The 25,379-nt window shown below is 44.7% G+C and overlaps 1 protein-coding gene across 2 annotated transcripts in view; it reads left to right on the top strand.

Moving 5' to 3' along the window:
- Positions 1-25,379, top strand: part of CIP111 (Cam interacting protein 111) — a 72,509-nt gene that overhangs the window by 39,217 nt on the left and 7,913 nt on the right. For both annotated transcript variants that reach the window (XM_086521192.1, XM_086521191.1), the window contains one exon: positions 13,887-14,039. In XM_086521192.1, coding sequence (XP_086377318.1) covers positions 13,887-14,039 — 153 coding nt within the window. The remainder of the gene's footprint in view (positions 1-13,886; positions 14,040-25,379) is intronic.

Here is a 25,379-nt window from a genome sequence, read left to right as displayed (position 1 = left end):
TGCTGTGGCCAGGGAGCGATAAAAGCATCACACGTGCTCACTCAGAGGAAGAGTTGCCAGCGCCAGTGTCACAAACTGGTGACATTTCATGGCCCTGGACAAGTGTGGCAGGTAGATACACACATCCCAGCCAGCTCCCGAAAAATCCACAGAAGTGCTAACGTGGTAGTATACGGCACTTCCATGATATGCGGCGGGAATTGCGGCAGCAGGCTGACGTGGCTGGACGTATGGAATTCTGTGATTTGTGGCAGTTGTACGGACTTTGCTTTTTGCGCAAAAGAATCCTACGCCAGGTTGAAAATTAGAAGCTTTTTGGGCATTGCTTTATTTTAAAATCTTTTAAAAAGTAGAAGCTTTTGGGGCTCTGCTTTTGGGCATCCCTTGTAAACTTATAAATTAGTGGGTTGGGCTCTCACAACTCAGAGCATCTGGACGCAGAGTCTGAGAGTGAGAACCCTCCCACTCCCTTGTACTTTGAGCACAAATTAATACAAAAAGAAATACCGAAAGGGGCGCTAGTCTTTGGGGCCAATACTTCTTGACACGGAACTTCGCTGGGCCGCGTCGAATCAATTGTGAACTGTGAATTGTTTTGAAGTGAATCTCTGCTGTGTCGCGGTAGAATCTTGATTTGGAGTGTCCAAGTTTGTTAAAGTGGTATCAGAGTGCGGCCGATTTTTCTTCTACTGGGAAATCGGATCCTTTTCTCGCGGCACTTATGGATTCCAACAACAAACAATCGACTTCCTCTGCATCTGGGGATGCGAGAAGAGATCACGAAGAAGATTCTCACGAAGAGTACGGCCCGCCTCGGCCTATTCAGGCGGAGATTGAAGAGCTGGAATGTCGACAATTGGTTGACAATGTGACAAAGACGATGATCAACCTTGCGAAAGATCCGAAATTTGCAAAATTTTGGACTCCGACATCCCTCGACAAAGTGTACTCTCAATGGCGGAAGGCCACAGAACCACTCCTCAAACCGGCACTCAAGAAACCTCCTCCTCCGAGGATGTTTATAGAGCAAGACTTGGAACAGGTGGTTGATACACGAATTATCCAGCTTTTTGACGCGAACAACAAAGTAAAAAAGCTCGACAAAAAGCAGAAGAGAGGAACTGACTTCCCGGGTTATTTGGGTTTTTGCCTCGGCACGAAATCAGAAGAAGCATGTGCGATTTGAAGGAGTATCCGATTCTTCTTCTTCTTCTTCTTTTGACAGTTCTTTTGACAGTTCTTCTTTCGAGTGAAGAAGACAGGACAAGGAAAAATCGTAGCAAAAAGCAAAGCTTCTGAAAGGGCAAGCAAAAGGCAAAGAAGCCTAAGTTTCGCCCAGTGTCTGACAGTTCTACAAAGGACTGGTCTTCAGATAGTTCGAACTCCGATGATCACAGATTTTATGCAAAGAAGAAGAATTTCTATAAAGCCAACCAGTATGACTTTCTGGAGGATAAAAGCAAGAAAGTTCGAGAATTTAAAGAAGGTGGACAATCAATTAAATTTGACACTTATTTTGGATTCCGAGATGCTTCGAGGGCTTTGGCCTTCATACAGCAGTTTGATATAGCTTTCTTTGGAGGGCATTACTCAGAGCACTCCAAGTTTTGGAGGGCTACCTCTTACTTCAAGGGAAATGCTTGAACATGGTGGTCCACTCTTCTATTGAACAAGAAAGCGCCAGTTAAATGACTGAAATTTAAAAGGATTTTTATTTCCTCTTGATTGACTCGGGAGTACGAACGTGACATACGAACTACTTCGAATCATCTCCGGATGACCAAGAAAGATACTTTGGAGCGAGAGATTTTGAAGCTCTTTTCTACGCGCTTCTTCGTTTAAGAAGATCTCATTTAAAGAACAGATTGAGCGATTTAGCTGCAGACTTCCTACAGAGATCCGAGATCACTGCTTAGAACAAAAGTCAAATTCTCTTCAAGAACTGATGAGTCATATGAAAAGGGGTTTTGCAATACATTCATGCAATTTGACTTACCCCGCAGATGAGATCATGACGCAGAAAACCGAACAAACTTCTAAAAATGAAAGTAGAAAGAAGAAGAGCCCCCAAGATCAGAAAGATAAGGATGTACGACCCCCACTCACTCTTCGGGAGAGAGCCAACTACATCAAAGAGGGGAAGTGTTTTGGATGCAGGGAACCTGGGCACATGTAACAGACTTGGACACTCCAAGTCAAGAATCTACCACGACAGCACCAAATAAGCACTTCAAAACAATTCACAATTCACAATTATTCGACACTGGCCCGGCGGAGTTCCGTGCCTAGAGATATTGGCCCCAGAGACTGGCGCTTCTTTCGGTATTTCTTTTTGTATTAATCTGTGTTCAAAGTACAAGAGTACGGGCAGGCGCTCACACTCAGACTCTGCGTCCAGATGCTCTGAGTTGTGAGAGGCCTGCTCTCATATTTAAAGGTACAAGGGATGCCAAAAGCAGAGCCCCAAAAGCTGAAATCAAAAGCCTCAAAAGCTTCTTGAATAATAAAGCAATAGACTCTTTCTCTCTCATTCTTGCTTAATAAAAATAAAGCAAAAAGCATCTCTCTCTTTCTCAACTTGCGTAGGAAAAGCTAGTCTAAAAGCTGCCCACAAATAAAGCTGCCGCTAGTTCTGGTTGTCAGAAATCACGCCGTAAATTGCGGAGATTCCGTACTGCTGGCCTGCAACGTCAGCACTGTCACGTCAGCATTTTTTGGCATCCTTTTAGGGTTAGGGTTTACAACAAAATTAGGGCTTTTGATTTTAGGGATAGGGTTTCAACAAAATTAGGGTTTGTGATTTTAGGGTTAGGGTTTTGTAACAAACTGCAGACGTGTCAAAGCCTAAAGAATGGAGCCAACTTACAGATGACGTGGCTGTCCGAGAGCAAAAACCCTAACCCTAATTTTTGTCAACTTACAGATGATGTGACGTGTCCGAGAGCAAAAACCCTAACCCTAATTTTTGTCATAAACCCTAACTGTTGAAACCCTAATTCTCGAAACCCTAACCCTAAAACTTGCAAACCCTAATTTTGGAAACCCTAACCCTAAAACCTGCAAACCCTAATTCTAGAAACCCTAAGAAGAACAAGTAACAGAAGAAGAAGTCCTACCAACTTATGGGGACCCCGTCCGATGGGGCCCCAAGTGACATAAAGGTATTAAAAATTAAGTAGAACACGCTCAAAAGACTTTGCACATCAAAATATGATGATGTGGCACCTGTACGGACGTTCCGGAATTCGCGGCGGATTTTTAGGGAAATCCCAAAAGTTTAGAAAAGTGATTTTTTGGGGTCAGCTTTTCATATTTGATGCTTTTAGGCTTTCGGCCTTTAAATATGAGCCTTGGGGGCCCTCTCTGGCACTTTTAGCGCGCAGATTGTAGAGCAGGTGCTCCTCGGCTGTTGTACTTTGCGATTGAGCAGTAATATAAAGAAATACGGAAACGGGCGCGAAGGTTTGGGGCCAATACTCTTTGGGGTGGAATTTCGCCACTCCGTGTCGTGTGTCGTCTCTCTTTCTCTCTCTCTCTCTCTCTCTTTCAGTTCAGTTGTTATTTGAAGTGCTTAAAGTTGTTCAATCTGTTCTTTTCTATTGGCACGTGGTGCTCGTCTTGTGACAGGTTTCCTGTAGTGCGGGCAGCCGCGTCATCACTTTGTGACATACCCCCCTCTTGAAAGCATTGTAATCGCCCTCGATTACGCCTGCAAAACAGACCGAGGCCATAAACTGTCTTAGCAGACACTGACTGTTAGTACCAACGCACTAGGAACACACATCTAGCACATGTACCAATCGACAATCACATCACACGACATCACAGGACATCACTCGACATCACAGAACATTAAACATTCATTCGGATCTTAGAGCATGATTTATCGGCAATGTAGCTAGCAATCGCATCTCGATCCAGTTGGGACCTCATAGATGTCCGATTGACTAACCCCTATTGCAACCACGTCTATTCGAGATCAATTAGACCAAAATGTTGCAGTCATTTTGTCTATCAGTTCTTGCACTTTAAAACAAGTCAAGAACAAATCAGTTTCATATTCAGGAATTCCATTTCATAAAGTCATCCAGCAGAATAGTGTCAGCTCTGAGTATCCCTGAAGCTCAAAGAGACATCAATGACTAGTTATTCAAAAATCGAGGCATCTGTTGACAAAAGAGCGGAGTAACTCCCCTCTTGTGCAAACCCACTGCACCATATCTCCGGCCAAGCTTAATTCTGGGTTCTATTTGGAATAGACTATGCTAAACAAAAAGCTTCAAGGTAAAGATTCTCATTCCGAGGAATATCTGCTAGTTCTTTCTCCTCCATTCACTTCGTATCCAACGCGAAGTAGGTCTTGAATTAATCCCAGAACCGTCAGTTTGCTTTACCTTCTTTCTTTCTTTCTGTGCCAATGTCTGTTCTGGAACAAGTATCTGCTTGTTTTCGTCCATTTCGGTTGTTCATCAACAGGCACATCGCCTTCAAAAGGCTTCAAGAGACTCACATGAAAAACATTGTGAATCCTCCAAGTATTCTGGCAGCTTCAGTCCAAAGGAGACATCATTTATCTTTTCAGAAAATCTGGAAAGGTCCACACTATCTCATGCTGCTTTCAAAGAAGCCGCTCCTTTTCCTTTTTTTCTTTTTCGGGCGTGCCTTCCCATAATGTAAGAGCACCAAATCATTCTCCTTCAATTTTAAATCGTGACGATGGCTATCTACTGCCTTTTTCTTTCTTTTCTGAAATTTCTGCAAAGCCTTCTGGACCAAGTCTCTCGTGAATTGGTCGGCTTCCAAGAAAAACTTTTATCTTTCGTGCTAAGAAAGGGTGGAGCCTTCGTAGCAAATTCAAGAATCTCAAATGGCACCTTCCCCCATTAAAGAGTTAAACGTGTTTCACTGAATTAGCAATTTCTGATTGCCCGTCAGTCTGCGGGTGGAACGATGACGAGAATTGTAACCGTGTGCCTATGTTCTCCCAAATAGCCGTCCGAAACAAACTCGTGAACCTGGGGTCCCTGTCGGAGACAATTGTCTCAGGCATGCCATGTAATCTAAAGACCTGGGCAATAAACAGTCGTGCCCACGCCGTGTTCTCGGGAGATGAAATCCATTGCAATACTTTCTTAGGGGCGGGTGGGTATGGGTAAAAGCTGTAACAATCCCTGTGCTTTATGCTTGTCAAACTTGACCTTCTAGCATACCAAGCAACTGTGCACAAACTCGTCCACATCCTTCTTGAGTCTCGGCCAAAAGAAGTATCTCTCTACCCCTGTCAAGGTGATAGCAATGCCGCGGTGATCCGTAATAGTGGATAGTGGCATTTAGTTCGAACCTTCTCCCTCAGCTGCTGTGTAATGCACAACATGGTTGCTTCATCAAGTAGCCATCCCGAATGGAATAGTCCGCTACTATCTCTCCTTTCTGTATTCAATTGGATACATCTGCAAAATCTGTTTTGTGGCGTACTGACCGACCATATCCTCGAAGTTCCTATGATGTTTCGCGGAAATAGCGAGAACCAACGGCTTTCTGGACAAAGTATTTGCCACCAATTTCTTTTGTCCTTGCACATGGACAATTTGGAAGTAAATCGTGACAAGATGTTTGCCCACCGCATCTGCTTTTTCTGATAGCTGCTTCCGTGACAAGAAGTAGCGTAAACTCGCATCATCTATGAAAACCGTAAAATCGGCTCCGAGTAGGTAATGTCGCCACTGAATAAGAGCATGGATACCCGCCAAAAGCTCTTTCTCACAAATCTGTGCTGTCAATTCCGGCCTTGAGAACAATCGACTCTCGTAGGCAATGACATTGGCCTTCTTGCATTAAGACCACATCCAAACTACGACCACAAGTATCACAATATACTTCAAACGACTTGTGCAAGTCCGCAAAGTCAAAACTGGTCCCGTAGTCAATTTCTCTTTCAAAGTCTGAAAGGCAGTCACCTCTATGGGTCCCCATGAGAAAGGGACTCCTTTTTGTGTCAAGATATGCAAAGGGGAAGCAACCTCTGCAAACTTTCCAATGAACCGCCTATAGTACGAACACAATCCCAAGAAGCTTCTAACTTCATGGACATTCTTCAAATCGGGCCAATTCTATCTTGACCAGAACCATTTGCACTCCTGCTGTTGCTGACACAATGTGTCCCAAAAAGTGTCTCTGGTAGGAAAAATTCACTTTTCTTTGCATTAATCACTAACTTGTGATCTCGTAATGCCTGAAAGACTTGAAGCAGATGATCTCTATGTTCTGCCTCATTCTTGGAGAAAACAATGACATCGTCAAAGAAAGTGCCAACAAATAGCGTGTACTCTCGAAAAATCCTATCCATGATCCGGTTAAATGTCGCAAGAGCATTGGTTAAGCCAAAAGGAATCACCAAAAACTCAAATAACCCAAAAGTCATCCGAAAGGCTGTCTTGTAGACGTCTTCCGGCGCGATTCTGACCTGATGATATCCACTCTTCAAATCAATCCTGCTAAACACGAGGATCCCTGCAATCTGTCGAGTATATCATCGATCCTAGGAATCGGAAATCTGTTCTTGATGGTGATTTTGTTGAGAGCTCTATACTCAATGCACATTCTCCAAGATCCGTCTTTTTTTTCAAAACCAACAACACTAGAGAGCAATACGGTGAAGTACTAGGTTGGACAAGACCCTTTTCCAAGAGGTCTTTCACTTGGTTCATAATCTCTTCGTTCTGGGCTCGGCTCACATGGTAAGGTTGCTGGTTCGGCGGTGTGCTTCCTGGTATCATATCAATAGTATGATCCTCAGAACGAGTGGGTGGTAACTCGCTTGACAGGCCCTCTTCTTGAATTGGCGGCTCGATTTGAAATTACGCCCGACAGCTGAGGCCACAGGCGGAGGTAGTTCGAGTGGCACCCGGACGGGATGTTGCCATTACATCGAGCATTGGCAAACTTCGTTTGCAATGACAAAGGTGTTTTGGGCACGCGGAGTTTTACGTAATTTCCTTGGAAGGTTGTGACGTTCTACTCAAAATCCCTTGGTACCACACGAACAACGCCGTGGTTGACTACCGGGCCAAGAAAGCGACTTTGACAAATGAAGGGCTCAGATATTGTACTTGATGAACTTCAGTTTCTTCACTCACTTTTTGTTGGGAGAGAACTGAACGATGGATGAAGGTCGAATATGTTTTGACATGAACAAAAGAACGCCAAGATTTTCTCTACACTCATGCCGTGCTTCGCTTTTTGCCTTTTCTGTCTTCTTCGCTCGAGTCAGATGAGCTATAAGAACTTTCAGAAGAAGAAGAAGAAGAAGAAGAAGAACTGGGTACTCCTTCAAATCGAACACGCTTGTTCTGCTTTCTCGCTTTTTCAAAAGTAGACTGACAACCCAAATAGCATGGGAAGTCAGTGCCTTTCTTTTGCTTTTTGCCGTGCTTTTCAGCTTTGTTCTACGCGTTAAAAAGCTGAGCAATTCTTGCATCAACCACCTTTTCTAATTCTTGCTCTGTGTACATCCTGGGAGTAGGAGGTTCCTTGGGTGGTTCTGTGGTCTGCCGTCACTGCGTGTGCACCTCCTCGAAAGAGGTCTCGCTCATATATTTTGCAAATTTTGGGTCCTTCGCAAAATTGAGCATCATCTTTGTTGCGTCGCCGATCAATCGTTGACCCTCCATCTCTTCGAGCTCCGCCTGAGTAGGCCAAGGTGGGCCATACTCCTCACGTGAATCTTCGTTGTGATCCCTTTCCGCATCTCCGGATGCAGAGGGAGTCGACTGATCTTTGCCTGAAGCCATAGGTGCCGTGGAAAAAAAATTAGTGATCGGATTTCCCGTAAAAGAGAAATCGGCTGTGCTCTGATACCACTATAACAGACTTGGACACTCCAAGTCAAGAATCTACCACGACAACACTAAATAACCACTTCAAAACAGTTCACACTTCACAATTTATTCGACACTGGCGCGGCGGAGTTCCGTACCTAGAGATATTGGCCCCAAAGACTGGCGCCCCTTTCAGTATTTCTTTTTGTATTAATCGGTGTTCAAAGTACAAAAGTGTGGGTAGGCGCTCACACTCAGACTCTGTGTCCAGATGCTCTGAGTTGTGAGAGGCTTGCTCACATATTTAAAGGTACAAGGGATGCCAAGAGCAGAGCCCCAAAAGCTGAAATCAAAAGCTTCAAAAGCTTCTTGAAAAATAAAGCAAGAGACTCTTTCTCTCTCATTCTTGCTTAATAAAAATAAAGCAAAAAGCATCTCTCTCTTTCTCAACTTGCGTAGGAAAAGCAAGTCTAAAAGCTGCCCACAAATAAAGCTGCCGTTGGTTCTGGCTGCCGGAAATCACACCGTAAATTGCGGAGATTCCGTATTGCTAGCATGCCACATCAGCATTTTCTGCAACCTTTCAGGGTTAGGGTTTAAAGCAAAATTAGGGTTTCTGATTTTAGGGTTAGGGTTTCAACAAAATTATGGTTTTAGCAAAATTAGGGTTTTTGATTTTAGGGTTAGGGTGTCCTGTAGAGCGGGCAGCCACATCAGCACTTTGTGACAGCACATCTCCGCGAAGTGCCCTAAGAAGGCACAAAAAGAACAAGATTAAGAAAGGCTAGAGAGTTCGAAAGCAGCTGAGGAACGTGGACGAAAAGGCAAGATGAAAAAGTAAGACTGGTTCCAGATTGCATGGGCACTGACTCAAGCACGATTGATGAGAGTACATAACTTTGCCGAGCTTGGGGCAAAGTGAAAGATCAAGAAGCCCTGAATTTCTTTGATGGAGGAGCCAAGGCCAACTTCATTTCACCTGAATTGGCGGTGCAGCTCGAGATTACACCCGATTGGATGGGACCACAGCAGAGGCAATTTTAGCAGCACCCGGCAAGGACGTGGCCATTTTACCTGTCATTAGCAAACTTCGGTTGCATTGTCAGGGGTATTTGGGGCACGAGGACTTCTACATAATGCTCTTGGAAGGTTGTGATGTTCTCTTGAGAGTCCCTTGGTACCATAAGAACAATGTTGTGGTCGATTATTAGGCGAAGAAAGCGACATTGACTACTGAAAAGGGCCGAACCATTGTACTCGATGTGAAACTTAAGGGCGAGTCTGTCCCTATTGTATCGGCTTCGGGAAATCCAGTTGATTTGTTTACTCTATCTTTTTGAAAGAGTTGAATGATGATCATAGGACAAATATGTCTGACCTAAAAAAAGAACGCCAAGATTTTCTCCACACTCATGCCGATTACTTTTCTGAGGGCCTGCCAGGTGAGTTGCCACCAGCTCGTCCTGAGGATCATACCATTGATCTGATACCTGGAAGCACACCACCAAACCGGCCACCTTACCGTGTGAGTCGAGCCCAGAATGAAGAGATTATGAACCAAGTGAAAGACCTCTTGGAAAAGGGTCTTATCCAGCCGAGTACTTCACCTTAATGCTCTCTGGTGTTGTTTGTTTTGAAGAAAGACGGATCTTGGAGAATGTGCATTTATTATAGAGCTCTCAACAAAATCACCATCAAGAACAAATTTCCGACTCCTAGGATTGATGATATTCTAGACCGGAATCCTCTTGTTTCAGCATGATCAATTTGAAGAGCGGATATCATCAGATCCGAATTGAGTCGGGAGATGTCTACAAGACAGCTTTTCGGACGACCTTCGGTTTATTTGAGTTTTTGGTGATGCCTTTTGGGCTTACTAATGCTCCAGCGACCTTTAACCGAATGATGGACATGATTTTCAGAGAGTACAGATCTTTTGTAGGCACTTTCTTTGATGACATTTTTGTCTTCTCCAAGGATGAGGCAGTACATAGAGAACATCTGCTACAGGTCTTTCAGGCATTACGAGATCACAAATTGGTGATCAATGTAAAGAAAAGTGAATTTTTCCTACCAGAGATACACTTTTTGGGACACATTGTCTCAGCAGTATGAGTGCAGATGGACCCGGCCAAGATTGAGACTATTCGTGATTGGCCCGATTTGAAGAATGTCCATGAAGCTAGAAGCTTTTTGGGTTTATGTTCTTACTATCGACGGTTCATTAAAAGTTTGTCGAGGTTGCTTCCCCTTTGCATATTTCGATACAGAAAAGAGTCCCTTTCTGGTGTAAGGACCCAGATAGGTGATTGCCTTTCAGACATTGAAAAAGAAATTGACTAGAAGACCAGTTTTGACTTTGCTAGATTTGCAGAAGTCATTTGAAGTATATTGTGATGCTTGTGGTTGTAGTCTGGGTGCGGTCTTAATGCAAGAAGGCCATGTCATTGCCTATGAAAGCCGATTGTTTTCAAGGCCGGAATTGACAGCACAGATATGTGAGAAAGAGCTTTTGGCGATTATCCATGCTCTTAGTTAGTGGCGACATTACCTACTCGCAACCGATTTTACGGTATTCACAGATCAACGCTATCTCTTGTCATAGAAGCAGCTATCGGAAAAGCAGATGCGGTGGGCGAACATCTTGTCACAATTTCACTTCTAGATTGTCCATGTGCAAGGATAGAAGAATTTGGTGGCAGATGCTTTGTCCCGGAAACCGTTGGTTTTGGCTATTTCTACGTTACATCATAGAAGCTTCGAGGATATGGTCGATCAGTATGCCACAGATCCAGATTTTGCACATATATTCGGTCGAATACAGAATGGGGAGGTAGTAGCGAGATATTCCATTCGGGATGGCTACTAGATGAAGAAAACGAAATTGTGCGTTACACAGCCGTTGAGGGAAATGGTTTTAACTGAATGCCACTATCCACCATTTACGGGTCACCGCGGCATTGCTACCACCTTGAAAGGTGTGGAGAGATACTTCTTTTGGTCGAGACTCAAGAAGGACGTGGACAATTTTGTACGCAGTTGCTTGGTATGCCAGAAGGTCAAGTTTGACAGGCATAAAGCACAGGGATTGTTACAACCTTTACCCATACCCACCCGCCCCTGGGAAAGTATTGCTATGGATTTCATTTTTGATCTCCCGAAGACATAGAGTGGGCACGATGGTATCTGGCACACGGTTTCAGTTCTCGTCATCGTTCCACCCGTTGATAGATGGGCAATCGGAGATTGCAAATTCAGTCGTACTGGATTTATTGAAGTCTTACATCTCGGATAAGAAGACTCAATGGGAAAAATATTTGCCCTTTGTGGAATTTGCCTATAATAACACGATTCTCTCTTCGACAGGGAAGGAGATTATTGAAGGTGCTACGAAGGTTCCACCCTTCCTAAGCACGAAAGATAAGATTTTTGAAACCGACAAGTACACACGGGACTTGGATACAGCTTTTGCCAAGGTCCGGGAGGCTTTAGAGAAATCTTAGGAAAGACACAAAAAGGCAGCAGATCGACATCGTCGCGATTTTAAATTAAAGGAGAACGATCGGGTGCTCTTACGTTTGGTAAAGGCACGCCTGAGAAAGAAAAAGGGAAAGGAGCGGCTTTTTCCAAAGTTTAGCATGAGATACTATGGACCTTTCCATATAAAAGAAAAGATAAATGATGTCTCCTTTAGACTGAAGCTGCCCGATACTTGGAGGATTCACAATGCTTTTCATGTGAGTCTCTCAAGGCGATGTGCCCGATGATGGGGAGCCAGATGAGCAACCCGAAGTGGAGGAAAACAAGGAGATACTCGTTCTAGAACAGATACTGGCATAGAAAGATAGAAAGATAAAAGGTAAAGTGATAATGCAGTTCTTGGTTAAATTCAAGAACTATCCCGCATTGGATGCGAAGTGGATGGAGGAGGAGGACCTACCAGATACTCCTCAAATTGTGAACCTTTACCTTGAAGCATTTTGTTTAGCATAGTCTACTCCGATAGAACCTCGATTTCAGCATGGGCGAATCTAGTGCAGTGGGTATGCACAAGAGGGGAGTCACTCTACTCCTTTGTCGACAAATTGCCCCGATACCTTGGATTTGATATAGAGTCATTGTTGTCCCTTTGGGCTTCAGGTATGTTGCTGAGCTGACAGTATTCTGCTGTATGACTTAATGAATTGGAATTCCCGATAATGAAAATGATATTGATTTGTACTTGACTTGTTTAAGTGTGGGAACTGATAGACGAAATGACGAAATGACTGTAGCATTTTGGTATGATAAATCTTTATTGACATGATTCAATCGGGCATATGGGAGGTCCTGACTGGATCTAGATGCGATTGCGAAATACGTTGCCGATTAATCATCGTCTTTATTGAATGTGATTTGTCATGTGATGTCCTATGATGTGACTGTCGATTGGTACATGTGCTACATGTGTTGTTCCTAGTGCGTCGGTACTAACAGTCAGTGTCTACTAAGACAGTTTATGGCCTCTGTCTGTTTTGCAGGCGTAATCGAGGGCGATTACAATGCTTTCAAGAGGGGGGTATGTCACAAACTGGTGAGGTGTCATGGCCGTGGACAAAGTGGCAGTAGATACACACACACACGCAAAAGTGCTGACGTGGCAGTGTACGGCATTTCCGGGAATTGCAACGGGAATTGCGGCAGCAGGCTGACGTGGCTGAGAGTACGGAATTCCGTGATTTGCGACAGCTGTACGGACTTTGCTTTTTGCGCAAAAGAATCCTATGCAAGGCTGAAAATTAGAAGCTTTTTGGACATTACTTTATTTTAAAAGCTTTTAAAAAGTGGAAGCTTTTGGGGCTCTGCTTTTAGGCATCCCTTGTAGGCCTGAGCCTCTGGCATGCTTCAAGAAGGTGTAGAGCGCGAGTACCGACATTGTACTGAGTTCAAGTAATATAAAGAAATACCGAAAGGGGCGCCAAGTTTTGGGGCCAATACTCTCTCAAGTGGAATTCCGCCACTCCGTGTCGCGTGTGTGCTCTCTCTCTCTCTCTCTCTCTCTCTCTCTTTGAGTTCAGTTGTTATCGAAGTGCTAAAAGTCTTTGCAGTCTGTTCTTTTCTATTGTCACGTGGTGCCCATCTTGTGAAGTTGCTTTTGGGACTTTTTTCTTTTGAGTTTAGAAGCTTTTGGGGCATCCCTTGTAAGAATAAATAGACCACAAGGGGCCTCACTCTTCAGAGCATCTGGACGGGGACGGAGACTGTGAGAGCAGAGGACCCCTCGGATGTTCTACTTTGCTCAAGCATTAATATAATAAAGAAATACCGAAAGGGGCGCTAGGTTTTGGGGCCAACACCTCTGGGCACGGAACTACGCCGGCCCGTGTCAACTTAAATATTAAGCTGTGAAGTATTTTAAGCGATTCTCTCGTGTCGTGCCGGATTCTTGACTTGGGGTGTCCAAGATGGTGACAAGTTTCCCAACCCCCTTCTGTCTAGGCTCTTTTCTTCAGGCCATGCCACATGATCACTTTGTGACAGTAGTAGTTGTAGTTGCAGTTGCAGTTGTGTGTACCTCTGGTGTATCCATTGGGGCAGGTTAGATCTATGTTGGACCACCCTTGGTCACTTGTATGGGCAGTTTGCTATCATCATGGAAGCCTTTCCCAAATCTCTCTCTCTCTCTCTCTCTCTCTCTCTCTCTCTCTCTCTCTCTCTCTCTCTCTCTCTCTCATTCTTAAATATCCTGCCTCCTTCTACCTCAGTGATCTTTCATGTCCACAATTGTCTTGTTCCTGTATGTGGCATTGCAGGCGCTCTAGTGTCAAATGATCTTATCGGAGTGGAGCGAGATTAAGGTCGAGGTGTCCATCGGATCGGAGGCCAATTCTTTCTTCCGCTGTCTATTCTGACAAAAAGATGGTGCAACATTGTTAGGAAAACCCCACCTAAGATATCAATTTGGTGAAAACCTTGCCATGTGACAATGGCGTTGCATAAATAACCTACTAGAAAAGATTGTGGTTTCTTCCTTTTTCCAAACTGTAGAGTGATTTAAGCTAAAGCTGATTCATTTCACATGCATTGCAGGCCACTATATCTCCTCAAGGTCATGATGATCTGGACATGTCGGGATTGAAGAAGCAGGAAAACAAATGTTTTGGACATTATGAGCTTGATTTCAAGAACAAGGAGGTGCATGGCAGTTTTTGTGTCATTGCATCAGCATGGCCTTCTGGAAAGGTAACAAATCCCTTTCGTCATCTCAAGGTTCTATTCCACTACGTATATACATAAAGAGATACTACCTTATGCACATATGTATGCTATATTAAGGATAGGAATCAATTTTTATCTCTTTACATGAGAACACAGTTGACATGGCAATAAGTGTGATAAAACCTTCTGCCATCTCACAGTTACATCCTATTTGGTAGAGAGATGCATAAAGAGTTATACCTTAAACATGCATATATGCCATGTTAAGAATGGAAATCAATCTACACACCTTTACATAACGATGCAGACATGACATGGCAATTAGGGTGACCGCAAATGTAGGACTCAAAATCTTTGTGCTGTCTTTCCTTGTGGTTGTATTTAAAGTTGATTGTTAATGTTTTGTTGGCATAAGCTTCTCTCATATATTTTGCCGAGCTTTTTTCATTAGGCATTTTTAAGCTAGCTGCCATTACGTTTTTATCTGTTTTCGCTTGAAACAAATTAGATGATAAATGACTTAGTCTTGCTTTATTATCCTTTTTCTCGATTGTCTTACTTTTGTGTTTTCTGCGAGTGTTATAGTCCCTTTTCTCATTTGGAAGTTCAGAATTTTCTCTTATGAAGGCATATATATGCATGTATGTATGTACATGCATATACGTATGTATACATGAATATGCACGCACACGCAGTGCGCGCGCGCACACACACACGCACACACACACACACACACACACAATTATACATGTATGTGGATGTATGCATCTATATTTTTAAATTATTTGTATGGTACATACATGTATGTGTATGGATATATAGATTTGCATGCATATATATCCATGTACATGTATATGTATGTATATATAGATGTACATTGTGTATGTACATGTATATGAGTTTATACTTTGTACATGTACATGTATATATATGTACATTTTATATGTGTATACATACATGTGTATGTGTACGTAGGTGTTTGTAGATATACAACTACATATTATAAGTGTATGTATATATGCGTGCACGTCTGTATGTATGTATGTAGGTATATATACGTGTGCATGTGCACACGCACGCACGCACATATACACACGCACACAATTATATATCAGGTCTTGTAATGAGGTGCCCTTTGGTCCGACTCCCCTCTGTAACCTATTGTTTCACAATTGTATAGCTTGAGAAATCATTACAGATTTGAAATTGGCGGTTAACTCGTTTGCATAAGTACGCTACGATTGGTTTGCATTGACTAGGTAGTTCTAACTTGAGAGAGAGAGAGAGAGAGAGAGAGAGAGAGAGAGAGAGAGAGAGAGAGAGAGAATTATCGTCCACGGAGGTCAAATATGACCTATGGGACCGAAAAGCAAAACGTTACATCTCAGTTAAGGACTGAGGGTCCAACGAGAGGTGAACAAAAGGAGAAGATAGGATAAACAGAATCAAAAACCCTAAGGGGGAGAGAGAGAGGGGGAAGCCATTTTGGGAGTTCGAAACTCTTGGATAATGGCTTTACCTCCTCGATAGACTGCCTATTTTCCTGCTACGCGCGCTTCTCGTACCTTTTGTAGTTCTACCTTCTTGTGTTTGAGTTGGGTGGGTGTGAGGTCTTCTGCAAACCAGATATTAGTGTCCTTGAGGAGCCTTGATTGCTCAAGGATTTTGATTCGGTCCGCCTTGGTCTTGAAAGTGAAGATCGCATGGTTGGTGTGTTGCTCATGTGTAAGGAAGGTGATTGTGGCTGGGTCCCACTCTATCATGGGGGTTGTTGCTTGGATGCGAGTAAAGCACTCCTGGAGCTTGAGGTCTCCCTCTCTTTTCCAATCACTTGGAAGTCCGCCAATGCGAACATTGAGGGCGAGGTTCTCTTGCCGTTGTTGTTCGCGTAGCGTGAATGCCACGCGATCCTCAACTTTGTGGAGAATGACTTCCTGTACTTGATTTTTGACCGCCTTTGTGATTGTGGTTTCTACTTCTCCTTTTGTTTTGTTGAGCTTGGCTTCCATCTGTTCCATTTCTTTCTTCTTGTAGTTCTCCATTGCAGTGAGCCGAGTCTCGATCACTACGAGCCTTTGTTTCAGCTCGTCATTTTCCTTGCGGAGTCTTTCGACTTCATTCTGAAGTCGGATGGTGCTGTCCATTTTGGGAGGCGTTGCCACAATCCCTGCAAAGGTGGCCTTGCTGCGGGATGAAGCTCGGGTAGCCATGATTGTTGTTCTGGGTTGCACTGGTGGAAATGGGGCCAACCGACAAAAGCTTACTGTCGTGGGTGGGCTTTGGCTAGGGGGTAAACGACAAAAAGTGAGCTTCCTGTCGTGGGTGGGCTTCGGCTAGGAGGTAACCGGCAGTGAAACCATGGCTGAATGTCGCCACAAACTTTTGCAGTGGTGGGAAAGCACCACTCTCTTTTAGGTTGCAACTTACACTCAAATGGGGCTACTGGCGGAGGAACACCAGGTCGCGGGCGAGGGCGAGAAGTCGGGGTCAAGGCGGTCAAGGCGGCGCTGTGCAGAGAAGGCGAGAACTGTGTGGGCAGGTTGTGTAGAGAAAATTGGGTTGTGCAAGGGCGAGGGTGAGAACTGTGTGTGAGAGAGAGAGAGAGAGAGAGAGAGAGAGAGAGAGAGAGAGAGAGAGAGAGAGAAATGAAGTGTTATATTAACGTCTTCAAAAGGCCAAAGTGACCTATGAGACCAGAAAGTTACAATGTGGTGGATCTGATACAAAGTTTGACTAACAAAATAAAAATAACAAACTATACTATGGACTTCTAAGCTGCGAGGTGTGAACTAAGCAGCTAGCTGCGATTGTGTAGGATCTGAGTGGGGGGTGAAGCGAAAGGGGGGACCAATACAACATAAAGCACAAGAGATCCAACATCGGTCGTTGGCTGATCTCATCAATCTCCTCCATGGTTAGTAGTCTGACCGGGCATCGTGCATGTGGGCCAAAGTGATCCGAATCCTTTGACGCAGCCTCCGTTGATGCTTTGTAGTCCTCCGCAGTCATGGGCGTCTGGATCTCCCCAGCCTGGTCGCTGGGTCAATCAACGTGCCTCTGTCACAAACTGATGACGTGGCAGTGCCCGGACACTCAAACGCATGCCGGGTGGTGACGGTACGGATAGGCTGACGCAACAAGTGTACGGAATCCGGCAATACGCGTTGACTGTTGACGTAGCACTGTACGAATGCCCGCCTTTGGCGGTGACTGCTCTATTTGCTTTTTATTGGCTGTTATAGTGCATGTAGCTTTTGGGACAGTTTGCTTTTGATTTTGAAAGCTTTTGGGGCTTTGCTTTTAGCATCCCTTGTAATCTTTATAAGTGACCCTAGGGGCTCACTTTGCAGAGCATCTGGACGTAGAGTCTAGAGCGAGCACCCGTGCGTTCGGTTGTACTTTGCTCAAAGGTTAATATAAAAAGAAATACCGAAAGGGGCGCCAGTCTTTGGGGCCAGTATCTCTTGGCACGGAACTACGCCAGGCCGTCTCTACTCTCTTTTGATCTGTGAATTATTTTGAAGTGAATCTCTGCTGTGTCGCAGTAGAATCTCGACTTGGGGTGTCCAAGTTTGTTACATTGGTATCAGAGCACGGCGGATTTCTCTTCTACCGGGAAATCCGATCCTATTTCTCGCGACACTTATGGATTCCGACAAGAATCATTCGACCTCTTCTGCAACTGTTGAGGCGGGAGGAGACCACGCAGAAGATTTAAACGAATTAACAGAATATGAGTACGGGTCACCCTGGCCTACACATTATGAACTTCAAGAGATGCAACGTCGACAACAGGTTGACGAGTGTACAAAGCAAATGCTTCAGCTTGCTAAAGATCCTCAGTTTGCAAATTTTTTGTCTCAGCAATCCATCGCTGAGGTGCACACTCAGTGGTAGAAAGCCACCGAACCACCAATGAAACCAGCAATCAAGAAACCTCCTTCTCCGAGGATGTTTACAGATCAAGAACTTCAAGAGGTGGTTCAGAACCAAGTCAGTCAGCTTTTGAACACGAAGAATAATTTGGAAAAGCAATTGAAAAAGCGCAAGAAGGGGACTCACTACCCTGGTTATTTGGGCCGTCAATCTTCTTTTGCATCTACAAGAAAGCAAAAGAAGCGTGTACGCTTTGAAGGACTACCCACTTCTTCTTCTTTCTCTTCTTTTAACAATTCTTTTAGCTTTCCGACTCGAGCGAGGAAAACAGAAAGGGCAAAAAGCGAAGAAAAAAGCAAAGCTTTGAAAATAGAAGAAAAAGATGAAGAAACTCAAATTCTGACAAGTTTTTGGTAGCTTTACGAAGGAGTAATCTCTAACAGTTCGGACTCCGATGAGCACATGTTTTATGCAAAGAAGAAGCACTTCTACAAAGCCAACCAATATGACTTCCTCGAAGACAAGAGCAAGAAAACGAAGGAATTTAAAGAAGGTGGACAGTCGATAAAATTTGAATCCTTTTTTGGATTTCGAGATGCTCAGAGGGCTTTGGCCTTCATCCAGCAGTTCGACATAGCCTTCTTTGGAGGGCATTACTCAGAGCATTCCAAGATTAGGAGGGTTGCATCTTTTCTCAAATGAAATGCTTGAACATGGTGGTCCACTCTTCTTCTGAGGAAAGAAGCTCCAATCAAGTGGTTGAAATTCAAAAGGCTCTTTATTTCCTTTTGGTTGACCCGGGAGTACGAACGGGACGTACGAACTGTAGGGAAATTCTTTGGACGCTTCTTGCGAAAGATTTTGGGACTCTTTTCTACCAACCTCTTTATTTAAGAAGGTCACCTTTAAAGAACAGATGGAGCAGTTTTGCTTGGACTCCCTACAGAGATCCGAGACTACTGCCTTGAACAAAAGTCGAATTCTATCCAAGAATGGGTTCATGCGAAACGGGGTTTCTCGATACATTCGGGGAATTTGACTTACCCCACTGATGAGATCTTGACTCAGAGGACCAGACAGACCTCCAACAATGAAAGTTGAAAGAAAAAGAGTTCCCAAGAAAAGAAGGATACACAACCCCGATTGACTCTTCGAGAAAGGGCTAACTATCCGTCACAAATGGGAGGGCATAGCAATATAAAATACATTTGGATCAATAGGATTTATCACAGAGAGAGATAGAGAGTGAGAAGATCGACACAGTATTGGGGACCAGAAGATGGGTTGGTCCCCCCCCCCCCCCCCCCTAATAGTATCTTTATTACTGAGGAGAAGTCTATACAAGCACTTGAACTGAACGTATTACCACGTTCGTTCTAGAATAAGACTTGATGGTTCTTGGAAGCCTCGGCTTCCTATTCCTAGGGCAAAACCCTATTCCAAGGAACTTTCGTTCCTTATTCCAAATCCTCGAGAATCAAGGTTCTCGCCTCTGGATCTCACCTTCCAGACTCAGGTAATGGCATTCTTGCAACTCTTTTCTGACTCTGCTTCCAGAGTAGTGTTCCTGCAGAATAACTACGCTTTCCTGGACATGAAGTCCTTACTTGGGAATCTAACTTCCAGATCACAACTTGAGAGACTACCTCTCTCCGATCCGTGGATCTACTTCCCAAACTTGGGTATGAAACCCTTGGGCTGATCTGGCTCTAGTCCCTCGGAATGCTTTCTCCTACAGAGGCTCATGCCTTCCTCTGCTCCTACTCCCTCACTAAGAGGAAGTACACCTGCAAACAAATACTTAAAGATCATAACATGAAAATTGTTACCTTCAAAGTCTCGACGCTCGAAATGCAACTCGGTTCTCGAAAAGCAATTCCCCAGAAGAGACCTCTACATAGAAAATCCTCTCTTCCAATCCTACACATAAAAGAGGTGGGTTCTCGGGTTCCTCCTCGTAAATCAGCCCCGTCTACGACGTTTATGGGCTGAAAACAGAGAAAAACAGCAGCTTGTCGCGATGGAAACACGCTCCGTAGGCACTTCTTCGCGAGGGAGCTCGTGCATTGGGTCCTGGCGACATCGGGTACACTTGGGGCAGCCATGGGCATCACCGGCAACGTCTTCTTTGCGGCTGAATCTGCAGCAGCACCTCCTCCTTGCGAAAACTGATCTCCTCCTTTGAGTGAGGACATGTGATGCTTTTATAGCTCCCGGCCACGGCACGAATAGCTGCTCACGTAGAGATCGCAGCCGTTTTTGTTTTTGTCACCAGAAAAAGAGAGAGAGAAAACACTGGCTGATCTGCTGCCTTATTTATCAGATGGCTGCCCACTTATTAAGTGGGCGGCCTGGGCGGCCGGCATATTTTAAAAATAGTCTGAAACTGCCCAAAAACTCAATAAAACCTTATAAGTTTAAAACAATGCTGTGGAAGCACTTCCCAGGCGTCCTTGGATGCAATCACATGCACAGTTGCAATGCAGACATAGACTTCCTCGCGAGAAAGCATCTGCTTTCTCGAAAAGCAATCCCGCTTTCTCAGAAAGCATCCGTTTTCCCTCAAAGTTTCCTTTGAACCCATCTTCATTCAAGTGCTTGATTTTCCTTGTGCACAATTCTAACACAGTTCGGAATGTCCTCTTGACTATGGATATTCCCTTTTTGATGCACCTGTCACCCACCTTGAGACGCATCAAGAATACCTATCACCTAGTCTTTTCCTACCGAACTTACGGTACAATCTCCTGCACGATGCTCTTTGTCACCCATCCTATGACGCATCAGAGATGTCCGTTCCCGGATGGTCGGATGCTTCTTCCCGATGCTCCATGTCACCCATCCGTTGTGACGCATCAGAAGTACCCATTCCTGGTAGACTTACAGATATTCCTGTTCACAGTTCTCCCGTCATTACTTTGAATGACGTACTAGGAATACTCTGTACTCGGATGTCTCCAGTGAGAAAACCCTCTCACTTAAAATTCCAATAATTCATTTAGAATTATTTTTCCTTGGTGTTCCAAGCGAGAAAACCCTCTCACTTGTAAATCCAATAATTCATTTAGAATTATTTTTATGTCAGATAAAGCCAATTTAGCAATAGTATCTCAAAGAGGGGAAGTGTTTTGGTTGCGGGGAACAAGGGCATATCTCCACAAAGTGCCCAAAAAGGCACAGCAAGGACAGACCGAAGACAGGCTAGAGTGTTCTAGAGTAGCAGAAGAATGTGGTAGAAAAGGCAAGATGAAAGCAGAACTGGTTCCAGATTGCATGGATATTGACCCAAGCCAGATAGATGAAAGTACTGAACTTTGCTGAGCCGTGGGCAAAGTGAAAGATCAAGAAGCCCTTATCTTCTTCGATGGAGGAGCCAAGGCGAACTTCATTTCACCTGAATTGCCGGCACGGCTCAAGATTACACCCGACAGGATGGGACCACCAGTTCTAGCGGAGTTCTAGCGGCGCCTGGACGGGATATAGCCATTACGCTTGTCATTGGAAAATTTCGTTTGCATTGTCAGGGGTATTTAGGGCACAAGGACTTTTATACCTTTAGAAGGGTGTGACGTCCTCCTAGGAGTCCTTTGGTACCATAAGAACAATACCTTGATCGACTATCGGGCCAAGAAAGCAACCTTGACAAATGAAAAGGGCCGAAAAATTGTACTTGATGTAAAACTGAAGGGCGAGTCTGTCCCTATTGTATCAGCTTCGGCCATTTCCAAATTAATGAAATCCAGTCTTTTTGTTTACTCGATCTTTTTGAAAGAGTTGAATGATGAACACAGAACGAACATGTCTGAACTTGACAAAGAACGCCAAGAGTTTTTCCACACACATGCTGATTGTTTCTTTGAGGGCTTGCCAGGTGAGTTACCCCCATCTCGTCCTGAGGATCACACTAATGATCTGATTTTTGGAAGCACATCACCGAACCAGCTACCTTATCGTGTTAGCGGAGCCTAGAATGAAGAGATCATAAACCAAGTGAAAGACCTTGAAAAGGGTCTTATCCAGCTGAGTACTTCACCCTACTGCTCTCCGATGTTGTTGGTATTAAAGAAAGGCGGATCTTGAAGAATGTGCATTGAGTACAGAGTTCTCAATAAAATCACTATTAAAAACAGATTTCCCATTTAGAAGATCGATGGTATTCTTAACCGACTTCAGGGATCCTCTTGTTTCAGCAGGATTGATTTGAAAAGCGGATATCATTAGATTAGAATCGATTCGGGAGATGTCTACAAGACAGCCTTTCGGACAAGCTTCGGTTTATATGAATTTTTGCTGATGCCTTTTGGCCTTACCAATGCTCCAGTGACTTTCAACCGAATGATAGATAGGATTTTCTGAGAGTATAGATCATTTGTCTGCACTTTCTTTGATGACATTATAGTCTTCTTCCAGGATAAAGCAAAACATTGACACAATTTGCTACAGGTCTTTTAGGCATTGCGTGATCACAAATTAGTTATCTTGCCTTAGATACACTTTTTGGGACACATCGTCTCAGCGGCAGGAGTACAGATGGACCCGGCCAAGATTGAGACTATGCGCGACTCGCCAGATTTGAAGAATGTTCATGAAGTTAGAAGCTTCTTGGGCTTGTGTTCTTACTAACGGCGGTTCATTCAAAAGTTTGCAGAGGTAGCTTCCCCTTTGCACATATTGACTCAGAAAGGAGTCCCTTTCTCATGGGAACTGACAGAGCTGACTGCCTGTCACGTGCACATCTAACCCCATGTGTACGTGGACAAGCTACTTCATGATATGGGTTTAGTTCAGTTAGCTTAGGAAGTGTTCTGGCACTTTTGTGAGTCTGTTCGCAGACCGTGCATGTCCAGACACTTAAGAGTAGATGCATATCCTCTGGTTGCACACAGCATGATCATCAGATTTCCATCAGAACCCATCAGGAGGATTTTTACAGTGCATAGACCTATTTTCCCTATTTTTCACATTTTTTACTTATTATTTTTAAGTGACTTTTGTTGGGAACTAGGTAGGGCAATTTTAGCAAGCACTATATAAGTAAACCTAGCGCTAGCATTTTTGGCAAAAGAGGCAGCAAGAACTCGGTTCAATAGGCACCTTCTCAGCAGGACCCCCAACAGGCCTAGTGTTTTTGCATCAGAAGCAAGGACCTAGCGTTTTCATCACACAGACCAGCCTTGGCGTTTTTGCACAGCAAATCAGCCTTGGCGACAGCAACATAGCAGGTTCTTTAGCGTTGGCAGATTCCCACCGCAGTAGACGATTTTCAGCCCTAGCGTTTTTGCATTAGCATAACACTTCAGCGTTTGCAAATTCACCGTGACGGAATCCCAAGAAGCACCAGCGTTTGCAGTTTTCAGCACAGCAGAACATGTCCCGAACCTCGCAGACCTTACCTTCCCGCAGTAGATCCTCGCCGCATGGCCAGATCCCGCGAAGTTTGCAGTTTCAGCCCGGAAAACACAGATTTGAGCATCTGCGTTTTCAGCGCGTCGTCGTCGCCATCGACATCGTCACCGACATAGGGTTAGAATTCAGCAGATAAGGATTCGCAGATTTCAGCCCTTAGCATTTTCAGATTTCAGCCCGTCTCATCGTCGTCGACATCGTTGGAAAGTCCATAGCATTGTAGAGATTTGTGCAATTAATAGTAGACCGCTCTCGCCATCGATGCATCCTGGATAATATCTTCACTTTTTATGAGGCAGTAGAGTGGGCCAGATCATCTTCTGAGCCTCTCGCTTTTTTCATCCTTGACTTCGAGAAAGCATATGATCGTGTTGAGTGGGACTTTCTTGAAGGAACTTTAGCCAGGATGGGTTTCCCTTCGAGATGGATCTCAGGCATTTCCGCTCTCTTCAGGACTGCCAGCAGTGCTATTACTATTGGTGGCCGTGTTAGTCGCAGTTTTGAGCTTTCTCGATCTGTCCGTCAGGGATGTCCTCTAGCAGCATATCTGTATCTGTTTGTAGGAGAGACTATGTCCGACTTTCTTCGTGCTCAGAGTCATGCATTTTGTGGCTTGACCATGCCAGTACCTACAGCTCCAGACCTTATCGATCAGGAATTTGCTGATGACACTATGCTCATGTTACGCTATTTGCTATCTGCTCTTGATGCTATGCGGGAGGCCCTATTGGTTTTTTGCATTGCTAGTGGCGCACGTATTAATTGGCATAAATCCTATGGGTTACTGGTTGGCAGTGATGACATACCTACTTGGGGGGTAGCTGATGGTTTCACATGGCTGCAACCGGGTCAGACATGGAGATATCTGGGCTTTCAGGTTGGATTTGATGTTACCCCACAGCAGCAGTTTGCACAAGTACTTCAGTCTATTCGCAGGAAGCTATGCCATTGGTTTTCACGCCATCTATCGTTGGTTGGCCATGCCTTGGTCGCCAACCAGGTCATTTTGGCTACAGTATGGTATACGGCTTCCTGCTGAATATTACATTCTGGTGTGATAGCTCCGCTCCGCCGCTTAGTGCGGAACTTTTTATGGAGTGGCACAGATGGGACTACTGATACCCGTGCTCGAGTTCGTTGGTCCACGATTATTTGTCCTAGGTCAGAGGGAGGCCTGGGCATTATTGATCCAGAGTTACAGAGCCGCGCCCTCCTTACCAAGCTTATTGTTCGGGGCCTTTTTCCCGGACAAGAACCTTGGAAGATGCTTCTTCAGGCCGCTCTCTGTGCAGTGACTCCACGACTCGGCACTAGAGATGGTCATACTTGGCAGACAGGGTATCGTTTTCTCTTTATTGATGCCCCCTTGTCCATGGCCTCCCTCTCACCCTTCATTCGATCGCTCCTTCAGATTTGGGTTTCCATGCGACGGGCTATCATACGCTCACCTCCCTCATGTCGTGAGGAGATTGAGCGCCAGCCTCTCATTTGGAATGCTGCAGTTATTGATTCTTCGGTTGATCCATCCCGTCAGCTTGGAGAGAGGACTCACATTGATTGGGCTACCTGGGACACTGGCCCTGCTGCCTCTATGCGGTTGTTTCATGAGACACGTATGCTGGCTGCTGATTTTGTGGCAGAACATTATGACATTGGTCGCGGGGTGACAGACAGACTGCTTGAGATTGATTCCGCGGTTCCTTCACAGTGGGATGCAGTCATGAGAGGCACGGTTCAGATGCCTCCCCATTGTGGCTGGGAAGGCCTCTTTGTTCAGAGCACTCTCTTATTAGCTCGTTTAGACACCATGCTATTCACAGTTGATACTGACCAGTCTCAGGGGATTCATGCTAGATTGACATATGATGCCACTTCTTTGCACCTTGCCCTTCCCGGAGCTCGATGGGAGGCCATCAGAGTGGTTGGCTCCCGCGGGAAGCGTTGTTGTGTTGACCCTCGTTTCGCTTCAGTTGATGCTGCACTTTGGAGGCTTTGGGTGTGGGAGGGTTGTGCCCTATCTCAGCTTTATTGGGACACAGGCGAGTGGCATTGGCCTCACTCTGACCCCACCGGTGCACCTGT

Source organism: Adiantum capillus-veneris, chromosome 10, assembly GCF_014529385.1.
Source record: "Adiantum capillus-veneris isolate H3 chromosome 10, ASM1452938v2, whole genome shotgun sequence".
NCBI lineage: Eukaryota > Viridiplantae > Streptophyta > Polypodiopsida > Polypodiales > Pteridaceae > Adiantum > Adiantum capillus-veneris.
This window is presented reverse-complemented; position numbering and strand designations above follow the sequence as displayed.